The sequence below is a fragment of the Phyllostomus hastatus genome, unplaced genomic scaffold (genome assembly GCF_019186645.2).
Source record: "Phyllostomus hastatus isolate PE091 unplaced genomic scaffold, TTU_PhHast_1.1 phas_scaffold_1224, whole genome shotgun sequence".
Classification (NCBI taxonomy): Eukaryota; Metazoa; Chordata; class Mammalia; order Chiroptera; family Phyllostomidae; genus Phyllostomus; species Phyllostomus hastatus.
Window position 1 is genome coordinate 33,779 of NW_025334008.1, and position 20,967 is coordinate 54,745.

The 20,967-nt window shown below is 47.2% G+C and overlaps 1 protein-coding gene across 1 annotated transcript; it reads left to right on the forward strand.

Annotated features, from left to right (window-relative positions):
* The first annotated feature begins 522 nt into the window (after positions 1-522).
* ELSPBP1 (epididymal sperm binding protein 1) lies at positions 523-17,336 on the forward strand. Its single transcript, XM_045856483.1, has 5 exons — positions 523-592; positions 9,462-9,599; positions 13,257-13,403; positions 14,977-15,135; positions 17,179-17,336. Exons 1-5 carry the CDS (start codon positions 523-525, stop codon positions 17,334-17,336), a joined length of 672 nt encoding a protein of 223 aa, XP_045712439.1.
* Positions 17,337-20,967: the final 3,631 nt, after the last annotated feature.

Here is a 20,967-nt window from a genome sequence, read left to right on the forward strand (position 1 = left end):
ATATAGTGTGTTGAGCATATAGCCTGGAATATAATAAGTTCTCAATAAATGCTATGTCTCTTCTTTCCATCACAATTTCCCCTCTATCATGACAATGAATATTTTTTCTCTTCTGTAAGAATGTTTTTTTTAAGCCTCACCCAAAGACAATTATTTTTCTCATTGCTTTTAGAGAGAGAGGGAGGGAAAGAGGGTTTAGAAAGAGGGGAGAGGAGAGAGAAATAGAGGGAGAGAAACATTGATTGGTTGCCTTCAGTACACTCCCCAACAAGGGACCGAACCTGCAACCTAGGCATGTGCCCTCACCAGGAATCAAACCCATGACTCTTCAGTTTGTGGGATGATCCCCAACCAACTGAACCACACCAACTGGGGCAAGAATGTCATTGTTTATTCCTCCCTGGTGATAGAAAGAAAAGTGGCATGTGTGACATCAGACTTGGGACTTAGTGGAAGAGGAAAGGGATCCACGGGAGCACAATTTTTGTCTTCCTTCTATCCAGAAAGAAGAGGTGGACGGAGATGAACCACTGGTCCATTTACCTGTTGGGATGGACGACCTTCTTTCTCTACTCCTACGAGACAAGTGGAAGTGAGTATACTGGGAAATAATGGGGAAGGTTTGGAAACTGGAAAGAATGAATGGGCCAAAGTAACAGTTCCTGGATCCAAGATGGCTTAGTAGAAATTTCAGACAGACCTGAGGTTTGGACCCTTTTGTCTCTGGGTCACCTTAATCAAGGAATGCAGTACCCCTGGGAAGAAGAAACAATGGCACTGGCCTCTTGGGGCTGCTGGAAGACTGACTAGAATAATGGACACAAACATCTTGCGTGATACTCAACATGTGGAAGGGGAATGGAGATCCTATGTTCGTTAAAGGGGGGGCTCTATAATTTCAGTGGACTGAACCCGCAGACCCCAACCTGGACTCCCTTTACACTATTTTTTTTAATTGAGGTAAAATACACAGAACATAAAGTTTACACTTTAATCATTTTTAAGTGCACCGCTCACTAGTGGAAGTACATTCACTTGGTTGGGCAGCCAACATCCAGGACTCTTTTCGTTTTGTAAAACTAAACCTCTGTCCCCATTAAACAACCTGTATGCCCCCCTTCCCACCCCAGATCCCGAGAACCACCACTTAACTTTCTGCCTCTATGAATTCAACGGCTCTAGGTATGTCATATACATGGAGTCATGAGGTATTTGTCCTTTTGTGACTGGCTTACTTCACTTATGTCCTCCAAGTCCATCTGTATTGTACCCTATGTCAAAATTCCTTCCTTCCTTCCTTCCTTCCGTCCTTCCTTCCTTCCTTCCTTCCTCTCTCTTTCTCTCTCTCTCTCTTTCTTTCTTTCTTTCTTTCTTCCTTTCTTTCTTTCTTTTTAGAGAGAGGAAAGGAGGGAGAAAGAGAGGGAGAGAAACATCAACGTATGGCTGCCTCTCTTGCACAACCCCTACTGGGGACCAGGCCCACAACCCAGGCATGCACCCTGACTGGGAATCAAACCAGTGACCCTTTGGTTTGCAGGCCAGCACTCAATCCACTGAGTCGCACCAGCCAGGACTTGTGTTTTTTTTAAAGCTGACTAATATTCCATTATCTGCATATATACCACATTTTGCTTCTCCACTCATCCATTGATGGACACTTGGGCTGTTTCCACCATCTGGCTCTTGTGAATAATGCTGCTGTGAACACGTGTGTTACAAATATCCCTTTGAGACCACGCTTTCAACCCTTTTGTGTGAGTACCCAGTAGTGGAATTCCTGGCCATATGGTAATTATATTTTTCATTTTCTTTAAGGAACTGCTATGTTATTTTCCACAGCAGCTGCATGGTTTTACATTCTCACCAGCAGTGGACAAAGGTTTCAATTTCTCCACATCCTCAACAACACTTGTTATTTTCTGCTTTTTTTTTCATTGTAGCTGTGCTAGTGTAGGGGAGGTTACACTCTTAATATACCTAGGAATCTAAACTAGCCACCAGAAGATTGTATGGTCAGTATGGAAGCTGACTAGTGAGAGACCTTGATTATCTCTGGCTCATACAGGTTATGGTAAGACATTCTCTACAGTTAGAATCCCTTTCTGCTGACACATCCTTTTCCTTTTGGGTAAGACTCAAGAAACCCTCTCATATTCATGCACTTGGACTCCATGAAGTCCTTTTTTAATTGTCATATTTTATATTCCAGAGATTCCTAACCTGGGGTCACTGGGCAAGCCCTGGAGTCCACGAAACCCTGGATTTGCATTAGGAAGGTGTGTATTTATCAGGGTAGCAAGAACGGCTATTGCAAAAAAACTTCAAACTATCAGAAGCTTAACACAATAGCATTTTATTTCCTGTTCCTGCAAAATCCAGTGAAGGTGCATGTAGTGGGTGGAGATCCAAGCTCCTCCCAACTTGGGGTTCAGAAAGCTCTGTGGATTTTTTGCTTTTAGCTGATAGACAAAACGCAAGAGGGTCTCAAGGACCTTGAGAGAGAGAGAGAGATTTTTTGGCCAGGCCCGAAAGTGACATCCATCGCTTCCTCCCATTTCTACTGGCCAGAATACACATGATGCTTAGCTGCAAGGGAGTCTGGAAAGTGTAGTCCAGCAGTGTGTTTGGGAGGAGAAGGAAGCTGGATTGGGGGAACACAGAGCAGTCTCTACCAGAGGACATAGGAAACTGTTCCTAGAGAAAAGGCCTGGGTTCTCAAAACAACAGACGAGTCCCTCAAAGGTGAAGAACCCACAGTTTATGCACACAGAGAACGATGTGCTTGATGAAGCATCTGCTTTTGTACTTGTGGTCTCATTCTGGTCATGCCTTCCTGAGGTCATGCTGAAACTTGGTACCCCCAAGTCCCCCTCTGCACATATTTTTTAAGATTTTATTTATTTGTTTTAGACAGAGAGGAAGGGAGGGAGAGAGGAAGAGAAGCATCAATGTGTGGTTGCCTCTTGTGCACCCCCTACTGGGGACCTGACCTGCAACCCAGGCATGTGCCCTGACTAGGAATTGAACTAGCCACTCTTTGCTTTGTAGGCCGGCACTCAATCCACTGAGCCAAACCAGCCAGGGCCCCCTCTGCACATATTTATAAACTCACTTATGTTTTTTAAATATATTTTATTGATTATGCTATTACCGTGGTTCCATTTTCCCCTCCTCCCTGAACTCCCCCTCCCACCCACATTCCCCCCCCCTTTAGTTCATGTCCATGGGTCATACATATAAATTCTTTGGCTTCTATATTTCCCATTCTATTCTTAACCTCCCCTTGTCTATTTTCTACCTACCATTTACGCTACTTATTCTCTGTACCTTTTCCCACTTCTCTGCCCCTCTCACTTCCCCGCTGATAACCCTCCATGTGATCTCCATTTCTGTGATTCTGTTCCTGTTCTAGTTGTTTGCTTAATTTGTTTTTGTTTTTGTTTTTAGGTGTGGTTGTTAATAGCTGTGAGTTTGTTGTCATTTTACTGTTCATATTTTTTATCTTCTTTTTCTTACATAAGTCCCTTTAACACATTGTATAATAAGGGTTTGGTGATGATGGACTCCTTTAACTTGACCTTCTCTGGGAAGAACTTTATCTGCCCTTCCATTCTAAATGATAGCTTTGTTGGATAGAGTAATCTTGAATGCAGATTCTTGCCTTTCATGACTTGAAATACTTCTTTCCAGCCCCTTCTTGCCTGTAAGGTCTCTTTTGAGAAATCAGCTGATAGTATTATGGGAACTCCTTTGTAGGTAACTGTCTCCTTTTCTCTTGCTGCTTTTAAGATTCTATCATTCATCTTGGGTAATGTAATTATGATGTGCCTTGGTGTGTTCCTCCTTGGATCCAACTTCTTTGGGACTCTCTGAGCTTCCTCGACTTCCTGGAAGTCTATTTTCTTTGCCAGATTGGGGAAGTTCTCCTTCATTCTTTTTTCAAATAAGTTTTCAATTTTTTGGTCTTCCTCTTCTCCTATGGCACCCCTATGATTCGGATGTTGGAACATTTAAAGATGTCCTGAAAGTTCCTAAGCTTCTCCTCACTTTCTTAAATTCTTGTTTCTTCATTCTGTTCTGGTTGAATGTTTCTTTTTTCCTTCTGCTCCAAACTGTTGATATGAGTCCTGGTTTCCTTCCCATCACTGTTGGTTCCCTGTATATTTTTCTTCATTTCACTTTTCATAGACTTCACTTTTTCCTCTATTTTGCAACCATACTCAACCAATTCTCTGAGCTTCCTGATTAGCAGTGTTTTGAATTGTGCATCTGATAGGTTGGCTATCTCTTCATCACTTAGTTGTAATTTTTTCTGGAGCTTTGATCTATTTTTTCACTTGGGCCATTTCCTTTTTTGTCTCAGTGCACCTGTTACATAGTGAGGGGCAGAGCCTTAGGGATTCACCAGGGCAGGGCAACCCACATCACTGAGTTGTGATGCTATCTGTGGGGGAGGGGTCTGAGAGGGACCAGTGCCACTTGCTCTGCTCTCTGCCAGTTTCCAGTCCCCTCCCCTGCTTCCCACAAGCAAACTAGGCCTTTCTGATGCTGATTCCCAGGTGGGTTGGCTTGTGTATGTTCTAGGACCCTGTAGGTCTTTCCAACGAACTCTCCTGTGAGCCTGGGTGTTTCTCCCTCACCTTGCAACCCCCGCAGATGTTTTCAGAGGTTTTGAGGCTTTATTTCCCTGTACTGGAACCCTGGATTGCGCAGTCTGTCTCACTACCCAGTTTTTCTCCAGGTTTATCTACACACAAATGTGGAACCCCCAGGGTCCACCAGCTGCTGCCTTGCTGTGAGTCCCCTCTACCCAGCTGTCTGTCTCCGCCCCTCCTACTGGTCTGGGTGAATGTTTCTTCTTTAACTCCTTGGTTGTCAGACTTCCACACAGTTCGATTTTCTGTCAGTCCTGGTTGTTTTTTGTTTTTAAGTTTGCTGTTGTCCTTCTTTTGGTTGTGTGAGGAGGCAGTGTGTCTACCTACACCTCCATCTTGGCCAGAAGTCCCAAACCCATGTATCCCACACACATCTGCTGAGTGACTCCTAAGGGTGCATGACTGGGGCCAGAAACACAGCAACAGATAAAGCCCAAGCCTCACACTCAGAGAGCTCACAGTGAATTGGAGTGACAGATATACCAGTAGGTAATTATATTCTTTTTCTTTTTTAATCCTCATGCCAGGATGTGTTTTTATTGATTTTAGAGGGAGTGGAAGGGGGAGAGAGAGAAACATCAATCGGTTGCCTCTTGTATGTGCCCCGACTGGGTGTATGGGACGATGCTCCAACCAGCTGAGCTACCTGGCCAGGGTGATAATTATAGTCTTTTAAAAATTGGTGAGTACTTGCCCTGGCTGGTGTGGCTCAATAGATTGATTGCTGACCTGTGAACCAAAGGGTTACCCGTTCGTTTCCCAGTCAGGGCACATGCCTGGGTTGCAGGCCAGGTCCCCAGTAGGGGGTGCATGAGTGGCAACCACACACTGATGTTTCTCTCCCTCTCTTTCTCCCTCCCTTCCCCTCTGTGTAAAAATAAATAAAATATTTAAAAAATAAAAATAAGAGAGAATACTATAAGAGTGAGGAAGGGTATTAATCCAGGCTGGACTAAGCTTCGATGGGTGGGGAGCAGGGAGTAAAGCTAGAAGAGAGGAAAGTAGCTCAGGGCAGGGTGAAGGGCATGAGCAAAACCCCAAAGGTGGGGAAGAGCGTGGAGTAAGGTCATTTCCTTAATCAGGGAGTGAGAACCGAGAGGTCAGCAAGGCCCCGATTGTGGAGGATTTTGACCCAGTTAAGAAGATTAGACCATCTGCTGGATTACTTTGCAGATGGCTAATAGTGTCTATTACATGTTGATGTTTACTAACGAGTCCCAGGGGTCACCTTCATTCTAGGCACAGGGGGCATCTGCCTGCCCACCCTCCCCTCCCCACCAGCATCCTGCAGACTCAGTAACACCCATGACTGAGGAACATCATCTATGGCGGTGACGATGACAATCGTGATGACAATGACAGCGATAGTTAACATTTGTTTAACAGCCATGCTCCAGGTGCTCTGCTGAGCACTTTCCAAATCTTAGCTGGTTTAAACCTGGCAGCACCAAGACCAAACAGTTCCGAGTCCCCAGTTCTGAGGGGACCCAGAGGTGGAAAAGGCGACATTACTTAAGGAACCCTAATAGTATCACCCCATCAGTGAGGCTCAAAGATGGAGCTCTGCCTCTCCCACTCTCCCAAAACATCCCATATCCCTGTCGTGGTCTTTGCCAGATTACCAGGGTAAGAATCTGACCCAGAACAAGAGGGGACTCCTAGGCTGAAGACAGAGGCTGTGCCCCGCCCACCTGTATGAGTAACGGACCAGCTGCTGTAACAAGCAGCGCCCGGCTGTCAGTGGCCAGACCGAATGGAGTTCAGGTTGGATTCAGTGAACACTCAGGGTGGGTGTGTGGTTGGAGGCCTCTTTTCTTATGATTCGGAGACATAAGATCCTTCTGTTGTGTGGCCCCACCATCCCCAAGGGCCGCAGCATTCTCGGCAGCGTCCTCTTTATTGGAATGTCTCAACCTTGGCATCTGGGGCTAATGACTGTGCTCTGGAGGGCTGTCCTATGCCTGGGAAAATGTTCAGCGACATCCCTGGTCTCAGTAGATACCAGTGGCACAGCTGCCAACCCTTCCTCCCCCATCCCAGCCCAAAGTGTTCCCAAACCTTGTCTGGTGGCCCCTGGGGAGGAGCATGACAGCCCTTCCTTCTCCATCAGAGCCAGCTGGCAGACAGAGGGAGACGGGAGTGTGGAGGGTGGCTGGGACATTTATTTCTTGCCATTCCTGCCCGTATTCTATGAGCCATAATTTAGTCATGTGATCCCATGGAACCATGAAGGAGCTGAAGAACGGATCCTTGCTACAAGCCCAGGAAGGAAAGGAAGCTGGGTTTGATGTGCTCACGGAAGTGGTGCCTCGCCATCTTTGTCACATGAGCAAACACATGGGCACACAGGCGCACACACAGGCATGTGGACAGATGTGTGCACACACACGCACACACCACCTATCAGAGCGACTTACTCTTGGTAACCCATCGTTACATAGGGAGGGAAAGGGGGAAAGAGGAGATGACCAAACAAAGGCCAGAGGGAAACTGTGATCCTGGCCCAGTGGACGAAAAGTCCAGGTTCTCATCCTTGTTCTGATTTAAAAAAAATACATTAGTCTTGACCAGTGTGGTGCAGTGGGTTGGATGTTGTTCCCACAGGGCAAAAGGTCGTGGGTTCAATTTCCAGCCAGGACACATGCTTGGGTTGTGGTTTCGGACCCCCGTGCGAGAGGCGACTGACTGATGTTTCTCTCCCTCTCCCTCCCTTTCCCTCTCTCTAAAAGTAAATAAGTAGGCATTAACTTTAAATGATTCTTTATCTCATGGGGTCTTCATTTCCTTCTCCATGAAATCAGGAATTTGGGTTAGAACAGCATTTTTTATTTGACTTTTTAATTACAGTTGACACTCAGTTTTATTTTATATCAGTTCCAGGTGTGCAGCATGGTGGTTAGACAGTTATAGAATTTATGAAGTGATCCCTCCCATAACTCAAGTGCCCGCCTGGCCCCATATGTAGTTATCACAATATTATTGACCACATCCCTGTGCCACGTTCTACATCCCTGCGACTATTTGTAACTGCCAGCTTGTACTTCTTACTCCCTTCACCTTTTTCACCATGATACCCTGTTCCCCACCTGTGTGGCAATACCAGTTTTAGACTGGCATTTCTTAAGATGTGTTTCAGGGACCATTAGTCTCTAGTGCTATTGGGTAGAAAAAGAAAGAGAGGAATGGAAGGAGGGAGGAGAGAGAGAGAGAGAGAGAGAGAGAGAGAGAGAAAGAAAGAAAGAAAGAAAGAAAGAAAGAAAGAAAAGAAAGAGCAAGGGAAAGTAAGGGAGATAGGGAGAGAGGGAGAGAGGGAGGGAGAGAGAGAGAGAGGGAGGGAGGAGCAAGCCCTGGCTGGTATGTCTCAGTGGATTGACCACTGGCCTGCAAACCAAAGGGTTGCCGGTTTGATTCCCAGTCAGGGCACATGCCTGTGTTGCAGGCTAGGTCTCCAGTTAGAGGCCTATGAGAAGCAACTGATCAATGTATCTCTCCCACATTGATGTTTCTCTCCTTCTTTTTCTCCCTCCCTCCCCTTCTCTCTAAAAAGTAAATAAATAAAACCTGTAAAAAAAGATAGAAAGAAAAGGCAACCCAGTGCCCTCTGTGCCTCCCTTGCAAACCCACTGCCCATTTGCATGCAGACCCTTCCAGTGAGCCCTTCATGAAAGAAACCTGGTTATTTCCCACAGCGCTTCCCAAATTTATTTTATTCTGTCAGTTACTTTTTAAGCACCTACTGCGAGCAAGTGACAGGTTCTGAGCATACATTGTGTAAAAGACAAAGTCCCGTCTTCCTCCAGAAACAGACGTCAAGGCTCGTGCTCCCCAAATATCTGCCACCTCTGCATGACGCCAGCACTCTTATTCACTCAACACTTCTTCACATTTGCTTTTGTATTTTTCAACTCCAGTTGGTATTCGACACAATTTTACATTAGTTCCAGGTGTGCAGCATGGTGACGAGACATTTATGTAATTTGCAAAGTGATCCCCCCGACAACGCTAGTGCTGCCCCTGTAAATGTGCTCACTTTTCTTCACTTTAATACATTTATTCTAAAAGAACAGTTAACATCAGTCCTGTAATTCACTAGTGACTATTATAAATAGGAAATTCAAATAAAAACAAATACTACAGCCCTGGCTGGTGTGGCTCAGTGGATTGAGCATGGGAACTAAAAGGTCACTAGTTCGATTCCCAGTCAGGGCACATGCCTGTGTTGTGGACCAGTTCCCCAGTAGGGGGTGTGTGAGAGGCAACCACACATTGGTGTTTCCCTCTTTCTCCCTCCCTTCCCCTCTGTCTAAAAATAAATAAGTAAAATCTTTTTTTAAAATCCTGTTATCAAACTCTACTAGATACTCTTGTCCGAATGAGGCTCTGAGCGGGAGCCAGGCCCTCCTTTTTGTGAAAAGAGGGAATTAGTAAGTGTCCGAGGCATGGTGTAGAAAGACCAGTGTTACACATGAGCGTTCTCTTTTGTAGAATGAAAAAGATTGGGAAAGGAAATTGCTTTTCAATGTGTGTTTCCAAGTGACTTCACGTGTGACCTAGTGACCCACCAAATGCACCCCATGTGGTTACGGTGGGGAAACGACCCAGCCCAGCCACCTTCGCTGTTTCTGAAGCGCTTCCCTAATACTCTCTGTGGGAATGGGAACCGGACACGCCCTCGTTCGTCCTCAGGAAGCTGGACGCCAGGACCACCCGTGCAGCCTTCAGCCGACTGCGAGAGCCAAACCGAGACTCAGCCTCAGCTCCCGCGGGGTGACTGGCGCCCTCCTGTTTTGTCCTTCTCTTGGTCAGATGACAAGGCGGAGTGCGTCTTTCCCTTCACCTACAAGGGGTCTGTCTACTTCTCCTGCACCAGAAGCAGCAGCTTCTCGCCGTGGTGTGCCACCAGAGCCGTGTATAACGGGCAGTGGAAGCCGTGCTCGGTGGAAGGTGAGTGGAGCCCACTGTCCCGCCGGCAGGTTTCTGGGAATGAGGGATTTCGAAGGAGACTGTGTGAATGTGCATAACGGGGTCACGTTTTTGCGGAGAAATTAAAATAACGCGTGCATGCCTAGAAAATGCTCTGGGAAGCCAAACACTGAACGTTAACAATGGGTACTGGTGTTCACATGACAGTGTTTTAAACAGTGCTCTCTGGCCCCCACCGGTGTGGCTCAGTTAGTTTGGTGTCGTCTCCTACACCAAAAGGTTGCCGGTTCCATTCCCAGTCAGGGCATACACCTAGGTTGCGGGTTGGATCCGCACTCGGGTTATGTATGGGAGGCAACCAATCAGTGTTTCTCTCACATCTGACGTCTCTCTCTCTCTCTCTCCTTTCCCCTTTCTCTAAAAGCAATGAAAAAAAAAATGTCCTTGAGTAAGGATTTTTTTTTTTTAATGGTGCTCTCTGAATGGAGGGGTGATAAGCCCAGTCAGCCAGGGACAGCCAGAGTATTCTCTGGTCTCTTTCTTAATTTTCTAAATTAATAAGGAAAAAAAGAAACAAAGTATCTAAGAAAAGAGAAATGAGAGATGCTGTTCACTTTTCCTTGAAGACCAAGACATGTTTGACAGTTATGTGATTCTCTTTTTTGTGCACAGGACAAAAGACACTTAGTTTGTTTAAACTAATATCCTACTGTTGGACATTTAAATTGTTCTACTAGTATCCAGCTTTTGAATATTTATGATTTGCTTTCCATGGCATCACTGTCCTTGTCTTTTGGATCACATACCCCCATTTTATAATAAATATAACATCCCTTTTATTATCTTAACATGGATTTTATAAATAACATTACCTATCTATACTCATCATTTCAGAATAAAATGAGATAATTACTCAACTGTAATATAAGACAGAAATAAAATGAAAGCAACGGATCCTAAAGGAATAAGCATGCATGACCATAACTAACCTAAAAGACAGTAAAAAGTTGCCAGAGCTTGAGCCTCTAAGTAGAATCTCTCTGATTCCAAGAGCTAAAAACAACTACATAAGAAAAGCCCCCATACGTGGAAAAAACAAAACCTAACCTGGAAGTAATACCACCGCTGTTGAAAACTTCTACTCCAGTTCCAGCCGTGCAAATCTGGATCGCCTGGTTGAAATTGAGTCACAAAATCAGAAATAGGCATTTGCTTTTAATTCTGGGGCAAAGGTCCCCAAACATTCTCAAGACACACGAAAGGGGGCAAAACTCTGCCCAAAGTGGATACGCAGACACAACCAGGGACTAGAGAGACTTATGCCCACTCTGCCACTGTTGTGAGCACATTAAAGAATTCAACAACCTGCTTTTGATTACTCCCTTTCAGCCCAACCCCCTGGGGTTCCTGTTTAGATGAAGGCTTGCCTTTGAATCTCCTCTCTCAGCTCTGCTTGCGGGAGTCAGTGAGGCTCTTTGGACTTGTAACTGACAGCTTTCTCACCATCTCTCAACAGCTTTAACACCTCAGCCCTGCCCCCAACGGTGGGGAAGCGGTAGTCCCCAGGCACTCCCGAGTGCTGCCTCATGAGTGCTGTGCAGCGCTTTCTTGCCCATTGGCAGGCTTCCTCAATAAGGACGAGATGCTACCACTGCACAAACCGGAAACATAGGCACCATCCCTGATTCCTCTTTTCCTCCAACCCCACGTCTAGTCCACCAACTAGCCTGTTAGCTCTGCCTTCAGAATAGATCCCAACGTCAGCTTTTTCCCATCTCTCCAGTTTCCACCCTTCTCTGAACCACCATCAACTCTTTGCTCAAAAAATTACTTGCTAACTGACTGCTCCAAATTCCACTCACCTCCCTCCAATCTAGCCCCATCAGCCCAAGTTGCCTTTTTTAGAATGCTCATGCCCCTCCATGCCTCCATCACACTTAGGAGAATACCCTTACCCCCAATAGCCAAAGCAATCTTAAGAAAGAAAAACAAAGCTGGAGGCATCACACTTCCTGATTTCAAACTATATTACAAAGCTATAGTAATCAAAACAGTATGGTACTGGCATAAAAACAGATACATAGATCAATGGAACAGAATAGAGAGCCCAGAAATAAACTCAAACCTATATAGTCAACTACTTTATGACAAAGGAGCAAGAAGGTACAATGGGGAAAGGACAGGCTCCTCAATAAGTGATGTTGGGAAAACAGGACAGACACATGTAAAAATAAAAAAAGATGAAAAGAGAAAAGAAAAATAAAATAAGAAAATTGACCCCATATCTTATGCCATACACAAAAATCAATTCAAAATTAATAAAAACTTGAATGTACGACATGAAATCATAAAATTCCCAGAAGAAAACATAGGCATTAAGCTTCTAGATGTTGGTCTTGGAAATGATGTTTTGGATTTGACACCAAAAGCCAAAGGCAATGAAAGCAAGAGGGGTTACATCAAACTCGAAAGCCTCCCTACAGCCAATGAAACCATCAACAAAATGAAAAGACAATGTATGAGTGGGAGAAAACATTTGCAAATCACATATCAGAAAAGGGGTTAGTATTCAAACTATATAAAGAACGCATACAACTCAATAGGGAGGGAAAGACAGAAAGCAACCTCCTCACCTTGGTTTGCTTTTCATGACCTTGTCCTTCTCCGTCCTTGTCTCCTTCCCATCCTGTCCTTGCCTTCTGAGCTCCAGCTACAGTAGTTGTCATGGTTCTGGAATATTCTGAACTCCTTCCCATCTTTGAACTCTGCACTTTTATTCCTTCTACCTGGAAGTCACTCCCCCAGATTTTTGCATGGCTGGATCTCTTGTCAAATGTTGCCTGCTCCTTCCCTCACCCTTGCACCTATGACAGCCCCTCTGTCATTCCCAGATGCCCTCACTGTGTGGGAGCAAATCCACCCACTATAAACCTAATGTCAGGAACTCTCTTTGTTGGAGTACATTTGTGGCGGGAGATTCCGTCTGTTTTATGGAAGCTGCAGTAAGGCACCAGCACCCACGTGATAGCTTTCCTAGGGTTGACTTCGCTGACATTTGACATTTTTCTGTAATCTCAACATATTTTTGTGTATTAACATCTTGACTTCATCTGTTGGTCCTAAATCATTAAAAGGCTCTTGTCTTGACTTTATTCCTACAGATCTTTTGGTGATTGTAACAGATTAGTTTTACAAGACACTAGGTTTGTTCAAAGGGGACACCGTGGGTTGAGATTGGGAACTCTATTGGAAAAGGTTTTGAGGTTTCTTTTCTTTTTTTTTAATCCTCACCCAAAAGTGTCTTTTCACTGCCTCCAGACAGAGATGAAGGGGGAGGGGAGAAAGAGAGAGAGAGAGAAACATCAACTCAAGAGAGAAGCATCAATTAGTTGCCTCCTGGTCACCCAGGTGGGGATCAAACCCTCAACCCTTTGGTTTTGAGACAACATGCTAACCAACTGAGCCACAGTGACCAGGGCCTATTAGAGAAGTTTGAAGGCACATGGAGTAGCTTTCTTTACCAAATGCATGATGAAACAAATGTGTCAAATGCATGTCTAAAACCTGATGTGTGTCCTGTGCTTTGGGGTTGATTGATGGATTGATTGGTAATTGACTGACTGTCCTGTGAACGACCAGACAGTCAAAGCACTCACTCAGGGACTGCTTCCCATGCAGATTACCCACGGTGCATCTTCCCCTTCATCTACCGAGGAAAGTCCTATCATAGCTGCATCACGGAGGGCAGCTTCTTTGGGAAGCTGTGGTGCTCAGTCACCTCCAGCTTTGACGAGAAGCATCAGTGGAAATACTGTGAAGTCAATGGTAAGACCTTGGAGCCAGGATGGGGTGCGTGGTGGACAGGTGGGTGGTGAGCAGTGACCCTCGTGAGGGCGTGGCGGCAAGGTAGAGAGCTGAGCACGAGGAGAGATACTTCTAGGGACCCAGGGTCTTCTCAGAGAGTACACAGTGACAGCCATAGGGGACAGAAATGTCCTGAGGCCACATTCTCGGGAGTCCCGACAAACCGGTTGCCCCGACAACCAAACCCAGGGGCGGTAGTGCTGATACTGGTTTCCTAGTATTTCTGTTTCTAGATTGACAATAACCAGAGTCCTCTGGTACCAAACCTTTCCTGCATTTCAATGCAGTTTAACATCTAATCTTCATTCTATACCTCCTCTTCTCTTAATAATGACCTCCTTTCATTCTAGTGCCTGCTCCGTATTAGACTGTGGTCCAGGAGCTCTTCACACACAATCCCACTGCATTTTTCCAGGGGAGCTCTGTTATGAGATGCTATTTTCCCCCTAAGTCAATACATGGAGTTTACTACACACCAGAGTAAGGCAGAGTACCACATTCGCAGTGTCTTAATAGCATCTGGGGGAGAGGAGAGCAAAGTTGAGGTGTAAATGAGGTTTGGGGGACTTTCAACATGGGGATGTGATAAAAATTGGGTGTGGGTAATAGTATAATAGTTTAGAGTTGGTGGTCTTAACAAGGTGAAGTTTCTGAGGATTCAGTGTCTTGAAGAGTAAATAGTCTTCAAAAAAATTTTTTAATCCTCACCCAAGAACATGTTTTTATTGATTTTAGAGAGCGAGGAATAGAGAAAGAGAAAAAGAAACATTGATCTGAAAGAAAAACATCAATTATTTGCCTTCTGTACACACCCTGACCAGGAATCGAACCTGCAACCCCTTGGGGTACAGGACAGTGCTCCAACTAAATGAGCAACCCAGCCAGGAGTAAAACAGTTTTTTAAAAAAGATTTTATTATTTATTTATTTTAAAGAGTGGGAGGGAGGGAGAAAGAGAGGGAGAGAAACATCAGTGTGTGGTTGCCTTTTGCACTCCCCCGACTGGGGACCTGGCCTGCAACCCAGGCGTGTGCCCTGACTGGGAATTGAACCAGTGACCCTTTGGTTCGCAGGCCAGCGCTCAATCCACTGAGCCACACCAGTCAGGAACATTTTTTTTAATGTATTTTTCAATTACACTTGAAGAGTAAATCGCCTTTTGATGCAATTTATTGGAAAGTTGAAAGGTCTGATGTTTATTTAAATGGTTTTTCCAGACAGTTCCTGAGATGAACCATAAAGTTATTTGCAGTTTCCGTCTTCCTGGGCGAGAATTTCCTAGAATAGTAGAGCGGTGTTGACGAAGCTCAGGAGAGCAGCAAAGCCTTGATACTGTACAGTCAACTGAGTGCGTGTCACTCGGGGTTCTCGCTCATCTGTAAAGCGGGAATCATAACATCCCAGGAGGGTGTTCGCGAGTGCTCAGCGTTGTGTTTCCTCTTTACGGGACAAAGCGTGGCCCGTAGCTGGCGCGTGAGGAACGGAAGCCCTTGTCGCCTCTTCTTGCCCGCTCACCTTTGCGCGGTCATTTTCAGAGTACGGGGGGAACTCCTTCAGCAAGCCCTGCATCTTCCCCTCCACCTACAGAAATGAGGTGATCTCTGAGTGCCTCGAGGACGAAAACAACAAGCTCTGGTGCCCAACCACAGAGAGCATGGACAAGGATGGGAAGTGGAGCCTCTGCGCCGACACCCGTAATCTGGGGGCGGGGGCGGGGCGGGTGTGGGCGGACCCCTTCGTTAAGTAACTCATCAATCACCCACTGTGCCGGGCTCTGGCGATACTGTGTGGAATAAGGCATAAACAGGTAGCCTTATTGGTTTGGTGGTTTGATAAACAGGTAGCAGAAACGATACAATTTCTAAGGTTTAAAAAAAATTTTCTAGCCCTGGTTGGTGTGGCTCAGTGGATTGAGCCCTGGCCTGCCAAACAAAGAGCCCCCAATCGATTCCCAGTCAGGGCACATGCCTGGGTTGCAGGCCAAGTCCCCAGTAGGGGGCACCCAAGAGGCAACCACACATTGATGTTTCTCTCCCTCTCCTTTCCTCCCTCCCTCTCTCTCTAAAAATAAATAAATATATTTTTTAAAAGTCTAGTCATAAGAAAACTAGAGGGGGAAGAAAGCCCATTCGAAGGGTGTTAGGAGGCATACATCTAGCCAGTGAAGAAAAGAACGCCGGGCAGAAGCGAGGTTGCTCAGTTAGATACAAAATTGGTTGCTATCTAAAGGGCTATCAAACCTTGGGGGCTATCTTGTCCACCAGACAGAAATTATTGGCATAGCTATTGAACAAAAATTATTCCCAGGGTGTTAATCCTCTACGATTTACACCGTCGGGGCCCCAGTCATAGCAGACAGGGGGCCGACCGAGTCCTCCTTCCCTAGAGCAGGGCCTGCCAACCCACCTGCCTGCGGGCGGGATCCGGGCCAGCGCTCGTTTCTGTTCAGTCCACAGTCTGAGAATAGTTCTTACATTTTTATATGGTTGAAAAAAAAGAAACACAAGAGGAATTCTGTTTCATAACAAGTGAGAGTGACATGGAATTTGAAGTTCGTGGTCCACCTATAGGGAATATTTTTAGAACCCAGCCATGCCCATTTATTTCCGGATGGTGGATGGCGGAGTGAAAAACCGAGGCAGGCACTGTCAGACACACAAAGCTGAAAATCCCGACCGCCCGGCCCTTTCCAGAAAGCCTGCTGACGTGGAGCCAGAGACTCTGGTGACTCACAGGGGCCTGCCTGGTCAACAGAGAGTGGTCTAGAGTGACCTGGAAAGGTCCTGTGGCAATCTTTTGGCCTTACTGCAAGTTCTTAATTAAAAAAAAATCCTCACCCAAGGATATGTGGTATGGTTATTGATTTTAGAGAGAGACAGGGGGAGAGAGAGAGAGAAAGAGGAACGATTGGTTGCCTCCCATCTCTGCCCAATCAGGGATCGAACCCACAACCTTGTTGGTGTACAAGACGGTGCTCCAACCAGCTAAGCCACCCTGCCAGGGCAGCTCTATTTCAGGGAACATTTTTCTTAGCAGCCTATAATTCGTGCCTGAAGGAAGCTCATGCATTAACACGCCTGTTTTCTCTGGGAGGCACGGCACAGCCCCCTTGCGCCTGGGAGCGCTGGCCAGCACTCCAGCTCTATGCGCGGGCCATTTAAAACAGTGAAATCACCTCCCGAACAAAAAAGCACACAAATGCAAAAAGGGAAGGACCACATGGGCCACAACCAGGACCTTGTTCACAGTGGGAGGAGACGACAGGGCCCAAGGCTGCTTCATGGGCTTCATCAAGGAGCGTGGGCGTGCGGGACCCAAATTGTCTGCCGCTCTGTGTGTCCACAAATGCCCTACCTACCATGAGGATCCATCTGGGGGACCCAAACTTTAGCGAGTAAGCAAATTCACAAATTGGGGAGCTGTGAATAAAGAGGATCCACCTTAATTCATCCTCCATGTGCCCCCACTCTGCAACTCCCCAGTTCTTCCCCCACCACCCCCAGAAGCCCTTGAGCTTTTCACTCTGCCCTGTGCCCCAGTGCCATCCCCCACCCTCCCCCAAGTTCTAAACCCAAATAGCTTCCAAAAGAAGAGAATTCCTCTGACGTTTAGGTTCAGGTCAGCCTTCCCCCACTCCAACGGGAGCCCCGGGGCCATGCCACATGGCCATGTACCCAAAGCTTCGCTGTAACGCAAAGGCCTGGGATAACCACCCTCTCTCATTTGCTTCTTCCAAGGAATTTCCTCCTTGGTTCCCGGCTCTCCCTGCCACTTCCCATTCAACTATAAGAACAAGAATTATTTTAACTGCACTACAAAAGGATCCAAGGAGAACCTTTCCTGGTGTGCAACCTCTTACAACTATGACGAGGACGGCACCTGGGTGTATTGCTGATGCAAAGGTAAGACGTGCGTCCCGCCTGGGTGCGGCGTGCGTGTGTGGCAAGGCTGAGCAGGGACCAAATGGGAGGGCGTGGCTGGGGTGAAAGAGAGCTAAGGGGCACAGCTGGGGGCGTTGTTGATGTGAAGGCGGGGTATGTTGCTCCCAGCAGAGCTGGTTTGCTGCTGTTCCCAGCAAGGTTAACTCCGTTTCTCAGAGATATAGGGTGGCGTGTGTTTGGGTGTGTGTGTGGCAGAGGGCGGGGGGGCGGGTAGGATTGGGACAACTTCCCAGATTGGAAGGCTGGAAGAAATTGGGACAGCAGCGGGAGGAGCTGGGAGAACCTTTTCAGACCCAGAGGGGTGTCCTTCCAAGTTATAGGTCTGGGAGCTTGGAGCTTGGAGCTTGAGGTGGGAAGACCACCTTGAAGGGGGACAATGGGGACTTCTCTGGTCCCCAGAGGCCACGGCACCATGCAGTTGGCCCATTACACCCATCACTGAGGAGCTAACCACGGAAAAGGAGGGGTTCCCTTCTCCTCCTTGTCATCGGGGTCCCACCCGACTTCAGGGCATTAAGTTATCTATCTCTGCAAGACCAACTCTACCCTTCCTTCTCTCTCGCCTTCCCTTCTGGCTTCAGCATTCTAAAGCCCATGGAAATTCTCTCCAGAGTTCCTACAGGAACCAGCTGACCTAACGGCTCCGTAATTCTGGCATTTATTTTATTCACTTTTTAAAGATTTTATTTATTTATTTTTAGAGAGAGGGGAAGGGAGGGAGAAAGAGAAGGAGAGAAACATCAATGTGTGGTTGCCTCTCATGTGCCCCCGACTGGCCCGCAACCCAGACATGTGCCCTGACTGGGAACTGAACCGGCAGCCCTTTGATTCATAGGCCAGCGCTCAATTCACTGAGCCACACCAGCCAAGGCTGTAATTCTGGCATTTACACATAAAGAGAAGCCCTTTCATCAGATGTGTGCACAAAACTCCACTGGCCCTTCCTTCCAGAGTGGAAAATTCTGGAAATATTTCCCCTTCTTCCCATAAAGCATGTGGCTTATGGATGACACCAAAATTAGTGGCCCTTCTTCAGTTTCAGCTTGGCCGTGAAAATTCCCTCCCCTGAATGGCAGACAGGCAACGATATGGGTTTGGAACTCTGGGTACAATCCAAACAGGGCGGACATTCACAAACACCCGCAGTGGTGCCCAGTCTGTGTCTAGGACTAAGGGCATTTGCAAGGCCATCCTCCAACTTCCATCCGTCAGAGCGCAGCTCTCTTCTTGGAGACCCCTCTCCCACCAAACCCTTGACAGCTGAGGTGAGGGGGAGGCACTCACTGTTCATTGGCTGACTTGCTCCCATGAGTCAGGTGACAGGCGGGTGGTATCTAAACCCTTATCGTGGCTCAGCTGCTTCTGACAGACTCTCGAAAATCAACACAATTTATATCATATTTTGAGTCAATGCAGACCTGTTGCCTCATCGCCGGCTTTTAATGTTCTTTTCAAGGAAACAAGAAACGTCTTCAGAGCAAGACGGACCCATGGAGTCTGGAACCACCTTCGTCTTTTTAATGGCCTGTTTCAAGCTTAGATGATCCCCTTTAGAAATACCCTGTCCATGATCTGTCTTAAGCACATGGTCACTTGTGAAACACAGAGGGGGCATGTGGCCTGGCCACCAATAAAGGAGCCCCAAGTTAACTCGGGCTGCCCTTCCGGCTTCCTGGAGTGAGAGAGTTGGCGAGGGGTGTGTGTGCGTGGGGACGGAAACGCCGCCAGCGACCGAGCTGGGGAGACTTGCAGTGGGCAGATCAGATCGGCAGCCCTGGGGCCCTGGGAAGGAAGTTCAGCCTAGTCTCTCAACCTGGAAAATCACAGACTTGGGTGGGGCATTTGTAGGAGCTTATTCAATCATCCATAAATAAATGAATAAGGAACACAGGGTAGAAAACTCATTGCAAAAGGGCCTCGACGACTTTTTTCTGGTGACCATGGCAGACATCAATAATTGATTACAGAATCCGTTTGCCCTGAGCCCAGACAACCTCCTGTTGTCTTCCTCCCCTCTCCCTCCTCTCCCCTTTTCTTCCTCCACCCTCCTCCTTCCTCCTTCTACTCCATCTCATTCAACCACGCTGGGCTCTTCCCCCAATCTCTTGGTACCTCACCACCCCACTTTATCTTCCTTGTAGTATCTTCCTGATCTGGGCTTCTTTCTTTCTTTTTCTTAAAGATTTTATTTATTTATTTATTTAGGGGAAGGGAGGGAGAAAGAGAGGGAGAGAAACCTCAAAGTGCATGCAGAGCAAGCACTTCCTACAACGCGGTTGAGTGGATGCAGGGTGGAAGGAAGGGGAGGGGGAGGGGATGGAGGTAGGAAACTTGAAGTGAAATGGACTCGGGATGGTGAAGGTGACAAGGAGGAGGCCATAAGAGGCCACAGTAAGGGGCCAGAACATACATTATTCTGATCCCACCTTCTTTACACTGAAGCTGTAAGTCTATGAAACAAGACCATTGAACCCGATGAGCCATCCCCTCCATCTATCTCACGGATTTCAAAAGTGAGAAAACTTGGGAGGGAGGCATGAACCGAACTCTTGATTTTGAGGACCTTGGCGTTACGGAGGCAGCCTGCTCCCAGGTGGAGGTGAGGAGGAAGACAGCTTCCATTGGCGCAGTGCGAACCATGTCAGACGTCGGGGATGGAGTCCATTCCCAGGGACCAGGCCGAGTCTCACCCTGTCCCCTCCCCGGCCTCGCCTCGCCCCACCCCGCCCCATGGCCCAGGCAGACAGCACTGGGGAGGCGGCTTCCAGAGAGGGCTTCGGGGAACCTGGCTGAGCTGCGGATTTGGAGGCTCCTGTCCCCTTCCTCTCTCTTTGCAGGATGACATTTTGCAGGGGATTAATTCTCTGGGGGATCAGCGTGTCCTAAACCTTGATAATCCAGATTTGTGGTTTAATTCAGTGGCCTGAGTCTCTTACACAGGGAGAAGGAAGTAGGAAGCCAGAGGGGAGAGCGCAGACTGAGCCTCCAGGAAGTCAAGGGTGGGGGCGGTGAGCTCGCTCTGATGCCGGCTGATGCACCGTGTCCAAGCACAGTCTTACCGGTACCCTGTGGCTCACGCTCTGATTGGCACGCCTCCCTCTTGCCCAGAGAAGGAAACGGAGGGAGGGCTTTGAAGCAGATGGAGTGGGAAGGGAGGAGGTAGAATTATATGTTTGGCTTTTTTAAAAAAATTCTCACCTGAGGATATGTTTGTTGATTTTAGATAGAGAGGAAAGGGGAGGGAGAGGGCGAAACATCAACAGGTGCCTCCTTGCGTGCCCCTGAGCAGGGATGGAACCCACAGGTTAGGGGTGGGCCCTGACGGGGATTGAACCTGCAACACTTTGGTGCTGACAGCAAGAGGGTCCAGCCAACCCACCCACCTGGCCAGGGCTGGGATGAACTTTTTTTTTTTTAGATTTCTTTATTTCTTAATTTTTAGACAGGGGAAGGGAAGAAGGAGAGGGAGAGCAATAGCAATGTGTGGTTGCCTCTCAAGTGCCCCCTACTGGGGACCTGGGCCGCAACCCAGGCATGCGCCCTGACAGGGAATCGAACCGGCAACCCTTTAGTTCACAGGGCAGC

Excerpts from the sequence above, each read along its gene's own strand:
- ELSPBP1 (XM_045856483.1), top strand. The coding sequence starts at position 523 with ATGAACCACTGGTCCATTTACCTGTTGGGATGGACGACCTTCTTTCTC. Across the intron at positions 593-9,461 it reads CTCCTACGAGACAAGTGGAA|ATGACAAGGCGGAGTGCGTC; the intron begins GTGAGTATACTG and ends TCTCTTGGTCAG. Across the intron at positions 9,600-13,256 it reads GAAGCCGTGCTCGGTGGAAG|ATTACCCACGGTGCATCTTC; the intron begins GTGAGTGGAGCC and ends CTTCCCATGCAG.